At 42.3% G+C, this 14,654-nt stretch overlaps 1 protein-coding gene across 2 annotated transcripts; it reads right to left on the bottom strand.

Annotated features, from left to right (window-relative positions):
• Nucleotides 1–8,460: 8,460 nt before the first annotated feature.
• Nucleotides 8,461–9,571, bottom strand: LOC133574223 (trace amine-associated receptor 13c-like). Of its 2 annotated transcripts, none has more exons than XM_061926318.1 (2): nt 9,399–9,571; nt 8,461–9,262 (listed from the first exon to the last, which is right to left on the bottom strand). In XM_061926318.1, exons 1-2 carry the CDS (start codon nt 9,569–9,571, stop codon nt 8,461–8,463), a joined length of 975 nt encoding a protein of 324 aa, XP_061782302.1. The 2 variants fall into 2 exon arrangements, with proteins under 2 accessions (XP_061782302.1, XP_061782303.1); XM_061926319.1 differs by having other exon boundaries at nt 9,425–9,534.
• Between the last annotated feature and the right edge of the window lie 5,083 nt (nt 9,572–14,654).

Genomic DNA, 14,654 nt, shown 5'->3' on the forward strand with positions numbered 1-14,654 from the left:
AGGATTCAGCCTTGACTAAGCCAAGAGGCTGGCTTATAAAATGGACTGATTATTGATCAGTGAATGGTGAGTGTCCTGATCACTAATCAGACGCAGCTGTACTCAATCAACACTCCCAGCAAGGAATAGCAACACAAGGAGGAAAGGAATTGATCAACTTTCCTTTCAACAAAATTTTCCTGACTCTACAGTTGTTGCTGGACACACAACGGACTCTTGTAGTGATGGGATCGGCAGTTCTTTTGACTGTACCCTAATCACTAGAATCAGTTCCTTAAATTGAGTCGTTCAAAAAATTCGTTCAGCGAATTCCCCCCCCCCAACAAAAAAAAAAAATAGGAGGGGGGGGTGCGTAGTACATTACAGTGCAGACATTCGCGGGAGAAGCAGCAAATAGGGTGAACGCGAGTCCCTACACAGCTCTGTGCATGCAGTACACCAGGCAGTGAGTGACTGACACAGCGCCACAGTCAGCACAGTTCAGTACATGAACCTGAATCACTTCTGCAGCAGCAATTCTGTGTGCAGGTCGGCGAATCATGAGTCAGTCAGTAACAGCTTCCCCAGCGGCAGATCTCGGTGTGTGTCAGTTCGCGAACGACACAAGCCCTCAGCACCCAATGAACGACGCGCACAGTGACTGAACGAGAGCCTCAATGTGACGTCCTCCTCCGCGACACAGCCAGTTCTCTGTGTCAGTAGGTTCGCAAGTCCTGATTCTGTCGTTCACTGAATGATTCATGTCGTTAATCCGCGGTGAACAAATCTTTCGCTCTGTCCCTCCCCCTGCCCCCATGATGAGTAGCTGGCTGCGTCATTCGCTGACGTCGAGGGTTCAGTGAGTCACAGAATGCGCCAGTTCCACTCCTACCGTCATGGTCGCGGTGGAGCTCAACTGAACTGAGAAAAGAACGAATCAGTTCATGAAGTGATTCGGTTCAGTCCGTTCACTCAAAAGATTTGTTCGTTCGAACGAATCGTTCGCGAACGACACAACATTAGACTCTTGGGAGAAGCGGAGAGCTTTGTGCCTGGCGACACTTTTAGTCAAGGATGTTGAAGATATCTACCTATTTTAAATCATGATAACAGGACATCTGCTGATTGGAGTAATAATTTCCCTGCTGTATTGACAAACTGGAAGATGTTGGCAGCCCTTCAAGGTACCCCAAAGATGCCACAAATGATTGGAGAATGCAGGCAAAGCTGTGAGCACTCAGACATTTGTGATTTTGGACTAAATTACAAATTGGACAACATCTTGGAAACACTGTCTGCTCTGTATGGGGAAGTATGATGAATTTGAGAACCAGAAATAGACAATTACAGTGAAAAGTTTAAATTAGTGTTTGCTCGCTCAAACACAAACAATCTAATCTGGATTGTTTTCCCTGGCTGCAAGCGATCTAGCAAGGTTCTTGCTTCGAGATTCCCCTACAGGCCAGTGTAGCAAAGACGCAACATACTCCTTCCCTGTGTCTAATGGATATACACCTGTTTGGTGACTTTCGTTGAACTGACTGGCTCTGTTATTGCGAGAGCACCAATGTCACTCTGCAGGCTTATACACACACATACACATCCATGGAAAATTGAGGCCGCACACACACGAACCACATCCCACGCTTTCGACGCTTCACCCCATGTGGTAGAACGGAAAACTGAGCAGCGGCCCTTGTGGCTGTTCCAAGTCTCAAGTTGTAAGTTGTAATATGTCTATGTGCTTTGCTTGAGGTTTTTACCTGGTCTTTAACTAAACTACCCCTTGCCCCGAGGAGCTTAGTTCGGGACTGGCTTTTTTCTCCCTCTCTTCCCCCAATGTTAACCATTTGTCCTACCTATTTTACGCCAATGTGGCAAATCGATCAGTGTTTCCGTTCTGTCCACCATGTAACTATATGTCTGTTCTTGGACGGGTTTGTACTGAAAATTTCATTTCGTTGTACTTTTTAAGTGCAGTGATAATACAGTTTCAACCATCCATTCAACAATCCTGTCACATTGAGGATGTGAATAGCAAACTATGGTTTTCATATGAAACCATATTTTTTTACTTGCCACGGGAGTTTCCACAGCTTTTTTTTCACCCTTGTCTACATACACCCGAGAGCAAGCATCCCAGCAGCCACCCATCTTATCACGGAGGTAACCAATAGACTTGATGCTATCTCACCTGACGCACCCAAATTTATTCTGGGGGATTTTAATCAGAATCAGATACACAGGACTCTAAGGACTTATAAACAATATGTCACCTGTGCAACAACCCTAAAAAACTCCACAATTGACTTGTGTTATGGGTCAGTGCCTGGTGCCTTCAGGTCCATGTCCATGCCTCCCTTTGGAGCATCTTACCACAGCAGTGTCCTGCTGATGCCCATCTATAAACCCATCTGCAAGAAGCAAGTGCATACAGTCAAAACAGTAAGATGTTGGACAGAGGAAAGTATTGCCAATTTAGAAGCATGCTTCGATTTGACAGATTGGGATGTATTTTAAAATTCATGTGGGGATTTAAATGAGTTGACAATAACAGTTTCCTTTTATATATCTTTTTGTGTGGACTCTAATATTCCCTGTAGGGAAATTACTATATGTTCCAACAACGAACCGTGGGTCACTAAGGAACTAAAAAGTGTCATAAACATGAAGAAACGCATCTTTTACACAGGGCGCATGCAGGAAAGGAAAGATATCAACCGAGTGGTAAGGAGCAAGATAAGGGAAGCTAAAAGAGTTAGTAGGGATACGGTAGAACACAAATACATACTTGCCAACCCTCCCAGATTTTCCGGGAGACTCCCGAAATTCAGCGCCTCTCCCGAAAACCTCCCGGGACAAATTTTCTCCCGAAAATCTCCCGAAATTCAGCCCGAGCTGGAGGCCACGCCCCCTCCAGCTCCATGCGGACCTGAGTGACGTGTTGACAGCCTGTTCACACGTTTGCTTTCCCACAATATAAACAGCTAATGATCGAGGGCGAGTTCTTGGTTTCTTATGTGGGTTTATTGTTAGGCAGTTTCATTAACGTCCTCCCAGCGCGGTAACAACACACAACAACAGCAGTCAAGTTTCCGTCTACCGTAAAGCAGTTCGTCTGCTTTAAACAGCAATGTTGTGACACTTTTAAACAGGACAATACTGCCATCTACTTTACATGCATATGTGACCCACCCATAATGTGTCACATTTTTGTGTTGATTTATTTATTTTATTTTGTGGTTTGAATTAGTTTTTGGAGCTGTCATTACACATTTATCAGTATTCACATTGGTCAGTAGGGGGCAGTAGGACGTTTCTTCCCAATTGAATGCTATCACCTGCAGACCGGAAGTGTCTTGTCATTCTGATGAGCGCGACCAGTCTGTGAACAATTGAAACGTCCTGTGTGCTTTTTCCTCCTGTATAACAGGTTAGTTTTGGTGAATCAACTCACTGAATAATATCCATGTGATCTTTATAAGTTTAAGTACACATTCTGATGGTGGAGCCTAACTCCAAAGTGTTTGTGAGTTGTAGTTTGTATTTGTGAATGAATCCAGTGCACAGCTGCAGTAATCAATACAAAAAGGCGACGTGAGTGCGCAATGTTTATATAGGAACTTCTGATCCTAATTCATACTCCCAAATTAGCGCTCCCGTTTTCTTATTGATTTTATAATGTATATTTGTATAATGTGTGTGTTCTGAAATAGTGACAGAGAATAGAACAAGGATGGAAAATTCAACCCTTAACTCAACAATGAGTAGATGAGTGTTATGTGTGTGTATATGTGTAAATAAATGAACACTGAAATTCAAGTATTTATTTTATTTATTTTTATATATATATATATATATATATATATATATATATATATATATATATATATATATATATATATATATATATATATATATATATATATAGCTAGAATTCACTGAAAGTCAAGTATTTCTTATATATATATATATCTTAACCACGCCCCTGACCACGCCCCCTGCCCCACCTCCCGAAATCGAAGGTCTCAAGGTTGGCAAGTATGCAAATATACCAGTGGAGATCTTCGGGCAGCTTGGAAAGGAATAAAAGCAATGACCTCCATCTGATTGATTGATTGATTGATTGAAACTTGTATTAGTAGATTGTACAGTACAGTACATATTCCGTACAATTGACCACTAAATGGTAACACCCGAATACATTTTTCAACTTGTTTAAGTCGGGGTCCACGTAAATCAATTCATCTCTCAGGGAATCCCATAAAAATTGAGGGAATAAATACGGCTGACCTCCCAAATGTATTTAATAGTTTTTATTCTCGCTTTGAAAATAATGACTTTTACAATAATATTTCCCTCCTTAAAGAGCCTCTTACCCATGATCCAAACATTACCATCAAGCACGAGCATGTTAGAGAGCTTTTAAAACGAGTCAAATAAAGGAAGGCCCCTGGTCCAGACCTTATTTGTGGGCGCACTCTCCAATATTGTGCTGACCAACTTTGTAGTGTCCTCCAAGAAATATTTCAAATGTCACTGAACTGTAACCATATTCCTGGTATTTGGAAGTCTTCTTTTGTGATCCCCATCCAAAAAACATGTAAATCTAAACAACTTAATGAATTTAGACCAGTATGCATTAACATCATTAATCATGAAAATCTTTGAGAAAATTGTTAAAGGCCTGGTCATGTCTTCTATAGAGGGACTTGATCCACTACAATTTGCCTATCAAGCAGGGGAAAGTGTAGATGATGCAAAGCTTTTTATACTCAACCACCTCCACAAACACTTAGAGAAGCCACAAGCCCATGCCAGGCTCTTATTTCTTGATTTCTCTTCCGCATTTAATTCAATGCAGCCACATCTCTTAATAGAGAGGCTTGTGTCTAAATTTGAATTGTCTCACCGGCTTGTGCTATGGATTTTAGACTTTTTAACTGGTAGAGAGCAAAGAGTCTCTGTAAGGGGCTGTCTCTCTGACTCTTAGACTTAGACTTCCTATTTATTGTCATTCAAATTTGAACTTTACAGTACAGATAAGAACTAAATTTTGTTGCATTGGCTCATGGTAGTGCAGGATAAAAAAGCAATAAGGTGCAGATATAAATAAATACATAGCTTACTGTACAGATAAATATATTGCACTTTTGCATATGCATCCAGGTTTATGGATGTATGTTATATTGTCTTTATATTCCAGCGAGTTAAAGTAACCATCTCCACAGGTTCAACCGAAAGATGTGTCCTTTCACCCTTACTTTTTATTATGTTTACTGATGAATGCAGAAGTAGGCAGGAAGACAGCTATCTGATTAAGTTCTCTGATGACACAGCACTGCGGTCCCTCCTCTATGGTTCACGATCAAAGCATGAGAACGCCCTAACGGATTTGATCTCCTGGTGTGACTGTAAATTTTAGGATTTAAATGTATCTAAAGCCAAATAATTAATCATTATTTTTAGACGTAAGAAGGATATTTCTACGGAGTGCATCATACATAACAAAAAAGTTGACATTGCTTCATCATATACATATTTGGGGACCTTTTTTGACGAACAGCTCAAGTTTGATGTGAACACAGATTTTATAGTGAAGCCAGCACAACAGAGAATTTATCTTCTCAGGAAATTTAATTATTTTTCTGTCAGGTCTGTTATACTCTGTCGTTTTTATCAAACGTTTATTGAGAGTCTTATGTGTTTTTCTTTTATTTGTTGGTTTCACTGTCTTTCAGTTAAAGACCGAAACAGCCTGTCTAGTATTCTTAAATCTTGCTCTAAGATTACCAGAGTAAAACTAAGAGACTTAAACCTCTTCTGCAACCGGCAAATCCTTCGAAAAGCAAAGAGCATTTTAGCCTCCCCGAGCCATGTCCTTGAGGGGGAGATCTCTCTGTTGCCTTCAGGGCGACGTTATGCCCTTCCATTGAGTAAAACAAATCGCTTTTCCAAATCATTCATCCCTTCTGCACTCAGACTCTTAAATGTTTAAACTTTAACATTTATATTTTATTAGTATTGTGTTGTTTAATAAGACATTGACTTTGTATTTATTGTGAGCCATGTATTGATTGATTGATTGATATATTTTTATTTCAAATATGCATAAAAACAAGAGCAAACCTGATCCAATACAGTGCTCTATAAATAAAGTTGATTTGATATAGCCTTAACAGACATTATAACAAAATGAAAACAATGGAAAAGAAAAAACAAAAACAAATGAGCATTGGACTTTCTTTGTCTTTTTTTTTTTTTACATATTTGAAAAGGAGTGAGAAGAAGTTTACACTTATTTAATCCCACCCCTTTTCTTTAAATCATAAATTACTCTGAGTTAGAACTACCTGTTCACTCAATGTACAAACTTAATGAACTTGTATATACATAAATTATAGATATATACATACATATGCACACTACACACATACATAGCCACACCATTACCACTAGTGATCATGGAAATGGTATCATGCCACCACAGCAACACCACTGCCTCAATGGGCAGCCCCACACTCTTCTGTAACATAAACAAGCCAATATCAAAGCCCTTCTTCATCTCTGTACCTCTGGAATACCATGTACCTATACTTCTTTTTAAACTGGTTTATGTTTGGACATTGCTTTAACTCCACATTCAAACCATTCCATAATTTCACTCCACAAATTGAAATACAAAAACTTTTAATGGTCGTTCTATAACTAAGCATTTTGAAATTTAAATTCCCCCTTAAATTATAACCGCCCTCTCGTATGCTGAACAATTTTTGAATGCTTCCCGGGAGTTTATTTATTTTGGCTTTATACATTATTTGTGCAGTTTGATACAAAATAATATAATTAAATTTTAATATTTTTGACTGTAAGAATAGTGAGTGAGTATGGTCCAGATATCCAACCGTGTTGATGATGCGTACAGCTCTTTTCTGAAGTGTAGTTATTGAATTTAATGAGCTTTTATAATTATTCCCCCAGACTTCCACACAGTAGGTTAAGTATGGTAAAACTAATGAACAGTAAAGAATGTGGAGTGATTTGTGATCCAGAACCTGCTTTGCTTTATTTATTACTGAGATGCCTCTTGACAGCTTAGATTGTACATGTTTTATATGTGATTTCCAGTTGATTTGATCATCAATTGTAACTCCAAGGAATTTTATTTAAAAAACCCTTTCAATATCCACCCCATCTATTTGTATCTGCACCTTTGTTTCATGTGTCCTCTTTCCAAACAGCATTAACTTAGTCTTAGTCAGGTTTAATGACAATTTATTGTAGTCAAACCAAGTTTTTAGTTTACTCATTTCTTCCATAATGACTTCTTGCAATTGATTTAAGTCATCCCCTGAACAAAAAATATCAGTGTCATCAGCAAATAACACTAATTTCAATAATGTAGACACTTTACATATATCATTGATATATAGGATGAACAGTTTTGGCCCCAACACTGACCCCTGGGGGACACCACAAACAATATCCAAACACGATGAACAGCAATCCCCCAACTTCACAAACTGTTGTCTCTTATTTAAGTAACTTTTAAGCCAATCTAGTACAACTCCCCTAATTCCATACTTTTCCATTTTATTGATTAATATATTGTGGTTAATTGTGTCAAATGCTTTTTTTAGATCAATAAATATTCCCATTGCATATTGTTTCTTTTCTATGGCATTTGTGAATTCCTCTATTGTTTCAACTATTGCCATTGATGTAGATCTGTTTGATCTAAACCCATATTGACAGTCAGAGAGTAATTTATGTTTTTCTATAAATGCATCTAACCTGTTATTAAATAGTTTTTCTAATATTTTAGAGAATTGTGGAAGTAAAGAGACGGGTCTATAGTTTGTGAAGTGGTGCTTGCTCCCAGTTTTAAACAGAGGTATAACTTTAGCTATTTTCATTTCATTTGGAAATGCGCCGGTTTGAAATAACAAATTACAGATATATGTTAATGGTTTTGATATCCCTGTAATGACCTTTTTTACCAATGCCATACTAATGTCATTGGAGTCAGTGGACATTTTGTTCTTACATTTGTTTACAATATCCAACACTTCTTCTTCACCCACTGCATTTAAAAACATAGAATTGTAGGCTTTGTGAACCACAACAACCTGTTGCTCAAATGGAATAATTGCCCCTTGAGGGATTAATAAAGGTGTTTGAATCTTAAATCTTGAATGAAACATGTCCTCAATTTAGAGTATGTGAGCTTATATAAGACAATAAGAAAATGTAGAATATAAAATATCACTATGTCTCAGCATTTTATTTTCATATTTAAAGTTTGGTAAAACACAAAGCCTGGTCCCCGTTGCAAAAAAATAAACAAATCATGTCTTTCTCAGAAGCACACACTTCCCATAAACATAGACACAGTTCACCTGTTTCCACACGTCTCAAAGTCAAAACTCTTTCTACAAAACCTTACACAAAAGTGGTCAAATAAATATACATAAAAAATGTTTACAGTATGTTGTCCCCACAGGAGCCAGGCTGCAGTATGTGCAGAGTGACAATGTGTTTAATAGCTCTTCTAAACCAGGGATAGAACAAAGCATATATTAACGGGTTAAAAAAGGAGTTTAAAGTGTATAGATTTGCAAATGAGGACAGTATTTTGTTGTCACCTGCAAAAGAAACAATATAATATGGACAGAGACACATGAGGAAGACAAGGACAAGGACACTCAGAGTCCTGGCTGCTTTCAACTCGGATGTCTTTGCTCTTACTGTGACTGAATGTGGTTTGACTGATGTAACATGACAGCGCATGGCTCGGGCCTGAGACACAGCAACAACAAACACTCTCATGTACAGAGTGATGATGATGCTGAGAGGAATAATAAACACCACAATGAGGTCAATAATCCCACCTTCGAAGTCTATACCAATAACACACTCTCCATAGCAGGAATTAGACTTTCCAGGATGAGTCAGTCCGTCCTTTGAAATGATGCTACAGAGGAGAAAAGCAAAAAGCCAACAAATACAAACAAAAAGTTGAACTTTTTTTACAGTGACTTTGGTATTATAATGCAGAGGATCACAAATAGCCACATAACGGTCAGCAGATATCAGCACCATGTTTCCTACTGATACGGAAGTCAGTGACACAGTCATGTAGAACCACAGAGAACAAAGAACATCACCAAAAGTCCAGCAGGATATTGTCATGTAGATCTTAATCGGTAACACCAGGAGACCCACCAGAAAGTCAGATACCGCGAGAGAGAGGAGGAGGAGGTTGGTAGGAGTGTGGAGCTGCCTGGAGAAAAAACAAAACATAAACAAGACAACATATTTCTTAGTAGATTATAGAAAAAGTAAATAGACAATAACAACTACTGTAGCCATGATTAAATGACAAACATGTTGTGCAATGCCAGAATATAAATGTATGCCTGAAGTGGGAGATTGAGATGATGACCAGCAGATTGAGAACCACAGTGATGATGCAGATGATGGCCAGAAGAACATTTAAGAGAACACCTTCAGACCAATGAGACATGGACTTCTTACAGGAGATGTTGATGAGTTGTGGAAAGCAGAGCTCTGGTTGGTACTCCTCCATCATCAAGAAGAAGAGGAGACACATGGCCTATGTTTTACATGTGGTTTATGTGTTCAAATGTTTTCGTCCAACCCATTGTACCTCCCCCAAGCAATCCTTATTGGGTCAAAGTTTTAGCCTGAGATAATGTCATCATGACAAGTCCTCTACCCTTGAGACGTTGAACATTTCTTTGAGCTTAGCTGAATGACATGACATCCTATTTGGAGCGTTGTCATATAACCAGCGCCAGCTTTAGGCCATTTGACGCCCCAGGCGAGAGTGAAATCCCCCCCTCCCTATCGCCCCTCCATTGAGATGTTGAAAATGTATTTTAATCTGGCTACTACCAACCATATTCCTTTTCGCATGGTGTTAAACACAGGCAATTTACCTGTGTTGCTGCCTGTGGATAATAGCATCGAGGTGGGGAAAATGTTTAAGGATCTAAATAAACATGCCAGTCATTCTGATTCTTTGCTGGGCAGTGTTAAGGTCTCAAAAGATGCCTTTCCGTGTCGGGTTGTGAACTGTAAGAATGCACAACACTGTAGGGAATTATGCTCCCTGTATGAAACCATTGTTGAGACTCTCTTGGCACCTCGAGCATCCCCTAGTACAGGTACCAGTAAAGGTCAAGATTGGAACTGCTTTTTCCAAAATATAAAATGGGTCAACACTGCATTGACTCAGGACTAGAAGCGGTCCTGACACTAAGTACCAATTCTCCCACAGACCTTGGAAGATGATGAGAGTTAAAGTGCAGACCAGCAGTTGCCTGGCCAGTCCGCCGTACTACCGCTTCCCTGTTTCTAGGGCAACTGACAGGCAGAACATTCAAATTGTCTCACTACAGATCTGCCATTGGAGCAGCAGGAGCCACCATAAGACCTGGCAAAATAGAGACCGGGTCAAGTTGGGGCAGTAGTGTCACGGCCCGGGCACATGCCAATGCCCATTCCTCAAGGAGCCCCGCAGAGCGCACCTCGGGACACGCCCACGGCCGCTCCTCTCCTGCACGTGTCACATAGCTGGCAGCCGGCAGCTGCATTCAATATGCAATCCGCGCACCTGTCCGTGATGATCTGGCTGGGCTTCTTAAGCCAATGCAGACCTGCGTTCCTGGCCAGAACGTGACCATCCGTTCCTGTACAGTAAGCCTGATACATGCTTAATGCAATCCTGCTCTCTCTCTGTTTTCCCCTCCGTGTTTCATTGTCGTGTCGTGTCGTTTCTGCAGAAGATGCCTGTTCCTGTTTTCGAGCTGTGCGTCTCGTCTCAACCACGCCTTTCCTTTGCTTCCCTGACTGCCTGTTGGATAACGACCACCCGCTTGGACACGGACCTTCTTCGCCCCCCTTAGCCCCTGACTTCCTGCTTGCCTCACAGACATCCACCTGATCTTCCGCCTCTCGCCCAACATTCCTGGTAACATACTCATTAAATCCTACACATAGTCTCACACCATACACACTCTTGGATTCTTGTCACACTCCATTTCCTTAGTTTATATTATTATTGTTTGATTATTATATATATTGTCTATATATATAATAAATCATTGAGTTATATTGCCCCCTTGTGTCTGTGCCATCTCAACTCCTCCTGCAAAACATAACAAGTTGCCCCCAAAGGGTGGTCTGTGTCACTGGTGGAGAAAGTGCACGTAGAAAATCATGAAGGGTTTGATTGAAACGCTCACATTGCCCGTTACCAGCCGGATGGTATGGCGTGGTGCAAGACTTTTCGACACCATAATGTGCACACAACTGCTGGATCAGGGTGCTCCCAAAGCTGCAGCCCTGGTCTGAATGTATATGGGCAGGGACCCCAAACTTTGAAAAACACTACACTACACATGAGCCGCATTGGAAGCTTACTGATCATGGGTGGAAACAGCCAAAGTGTATTTACTAAACACGTCAGTCACAACAAGGAAAATTTCCAACCCACTGTGAGTGGGTTCAACATAGTGTAGTCCATAGCGAGGATCTAAATTGGCCAGGAAGCCAACAAGTGTCCCATGTAGCTACGAGCCATCGGTTGGGTATTCTTGGCTAACTGGCACCTCTCCCAGGTACGGTGCCACATCAGAGGATATGCCTGGCCAACTACATGGCTTTCAAAGTAGCTCTAAAAGTTATCTCCACCTCCTGATGGCCATGTCTCTGATGGACTTCCGTGAACACATCTTTCTTCAAGGCAGCAGGTAATAGCACCTGCAGAACTGGCCTAGCACCATCCGGGTGAAACACCTGTCGATAAAGATCCCCGCTTATCTCCACCAAGCGGTCCTATTGTCTGAGCATCACCACTGCAGGCCCAGATAACTGCTAACTCTCCTCATGGTTGGGACGGTGCTTCTAATCCCAGAACGGCAAGACTTCTTGAATGACAGGATTAGCTTGCTGAAGCACACTGACGTCAGATGGGCAGTGAGAGGTGGAGGCCATAATAACAGCCTGAGACGCTTTAATCCCACCGCCAGAGAGAGCCTGCTGTATGGGCTGTAGGGGGGAAACCAAAATATATTCTCTATCTGAATAGTTATTTTCTTAATTTAACATGTTTTAACTAGACTATAGAAATATATAATTATACATATTGTTCACAAACCATAAGTGCAGCAGGTAAGTGCACCGACAACACCGGGAAATCATGTCAGGCTTGTCACTGACAGTTTGGTTATGTTTTGGTTTTTCTTCTGTGTGTTTTATTTCCTGTCAGCGCTCTTATTTTTGTTCAGCTTCCTGCTTTTCTCCCTGAGCGCTGTTTCCCCTCAGCTGCGGCTGATTGGCACCTGGCCACACCTGGTGTCAATCAGCTGGCTGCTATTTATACTTGCCTCACCCTCCAATCAGGTATGGAGTATTGTAAGCTGTAACTGCATGCTGTGGACTGTTTGCTGGTTGCTGTCTCCAGTTTTCTTGTTTGCTGGTTCCTGTTCGCTGTTTTCAGTTCACCTGTTTTCCTGGTATCCTGTTTCCTGTCTCCTGGTTCCTGGTTTGTGTTTTTCCTGCTTTTTTGGACATTAAAAATCATGTCTTCCTGTATCAAGCCTGCCATCTCTACATCTTGGGGTTCGTCACTCCCACTTCCTGACAGAATACTCCAGTCAAATACGAACCACGCGGCGATTTCTATGGCGGAGAGGCTTGACAGAGTGCTGGCACTTATGGCCGAATGGAGGAGATGTTTTGCCTCCTTTCAAGCTCCTTTCCACCCATCCCTGTCGTCTGTGGGCCTCTTTGGGGATGTCTTGGATCCGTACTTGGGGGGGAGCTATTAGTACCTGTGTAGCTGGGGAGGCGCAGCTGCTTCTAACTGCAGTGGATCTGCCGCAGTCGCCGCCATCCACCCCGGTGGGACTACAGATGCCGCCATCCACCCCGGGGGGCCTTTGGACGCCATCAACCCTGGTGAGCCCTCCCACGCCGGCAGACAAGTCGCCTGCTCCTCTGACTCCGCCCATGCCGGCAGACGAGCCGCCTAATCCTCTGACTCCACCCACGCCGGCAGACGAGCCGCCTGCTCCTCTGACGCCGCCCACGCCGGCAGACGAGCCGCCCGCTCTTCTGACTTCGCTCACGCCGGCAGACGAGCCACCTGCTCCGCTGGCTCCGCCCACGCCGCCGACATCGTCTTCTTCGTCTCCAGCGGGCCGTCCCACGGCTTCGCCAGCGTCTCCAGCATCGTCGCCTCCGCGACCTCCAGCTCCAGCTGGCCTGACGCACGGTTGGCCATCAGGCGCCGGCATGCGGCCCTCTCGTTGGCCACAGATGTGGCCATTCCATAGGCGACCGTCTCGCCAATTGCGGCGGCGTTCAACTCTTCGTCGCCAACTGACTCTTCCCCGCTGGTTGCTGGGACACTTGGCCTGGCGGCCCACCGCCTTGTTTACCTTCCCGTGACTTTGGACTTTTTGGGGTGTTTTTGTTTATCTAGAACGTCTGGTATCCGTTATCGGAAGGGGGGCTACTGTCAGGCTTGTCAATGACAGTTTGGCTATGTTTTGTTTTTTCCTCTGTGTGTTTTATTTCCTGTCAGCGCTTTTATTTTTGTTCAGTTTCCTGCTTTTTTCCCTGAGCGCTGTTTCCCCTCAACTGCGGCTGATTGGCACCTGGCCACACCTGGTGTCAATCAGCCGGCTGATATTTATACTTGCCTCGCCATTCAGTCAGGGCTGGAGTATTGTAAGCTGTTACCTGTATGCTGTGGACTGTTTGCTAGTTGCTGTCTCCAGTTTTCTTGTTTCCTGTTTGCTGGTTCCTGTTTGCTGTTTCCAGTTCACCTGTTTTCCTGGTATCCTGTTTCCTGTCTCCTGGTTCCTGGTTTGAGTTTTTCCTGCATTTTTTTGGACATTAAAAATCATGTCTTCCTGTATCAAGCCTGCCATCTCTGCATCTTGGGGTTCGTCACCCCCACTTCCTGACAGATCACTAATCATGAGAATCAGTATTATCTTTATTGGCCAAGTATGTAACACACAAATAATTAGACTTGGACCTGTGCTCTTTGTTCAATGCAAGAAACAAGGAAAAATGCAGCAATTATGAGTGAGCGCAGTACCGTGTGGGCCATCCGCGGCGCCAGTGGTAAGCAAAGCAAATGATTCAGCCTTGACTAAGCCGAGAGGCTAACTTATAAAACTGACTGATTATTGGTCAGTGAATGGTGAGTGTCCTGATCACTAATCAGAAGCAACTGTACTCAATCAGCACTCCCAGCTAGGAGTAGCAACAAAAGGAGGAAAGGAATTGATCAATTTTCCTTTCAACGAATTTTCCTGACAATACAGTTGTTGCTGGACACACAACGGACTCTTGGGAGAAGCGGAGAGCTTTGGGCCTGGCGACACTTTTAGTCAAGGATGTCGAAGATATCTACCTATTCTAAATCATGATAACAGGACATCTGCTGATTGGAGTAAGCATTGCCCTGCTGTATTGACAAACTGGAAGATGTTGGCAGCCCTTCAAGGTACCCCAAAGCTGCCACAAATGATTGGAGAATGCAAGCAAAGCTGTGAGCACACAGACATTTGTGATTTTGGTGTAAATTGCAAATTGGACATTATCTTGGAAACACTGTCTGCTCTGTATGGGAA

Source organism: Nerophis lumbriciformis, linkage group LG31, assembly GCF_033978685.3.
Source record: "Nerophis lumbriciformis linkage group LG31, RoL_Nlum_v2.1, whole genome shotgun sequence".
In the NCBI taxonomy this organism is placed as follows: Eukaryota; Metazoa; Chordata; class Actinopteri; order Syngnathiformes; family Syngnathidae; genus Nerophis; species Nerophis lumbriciformis.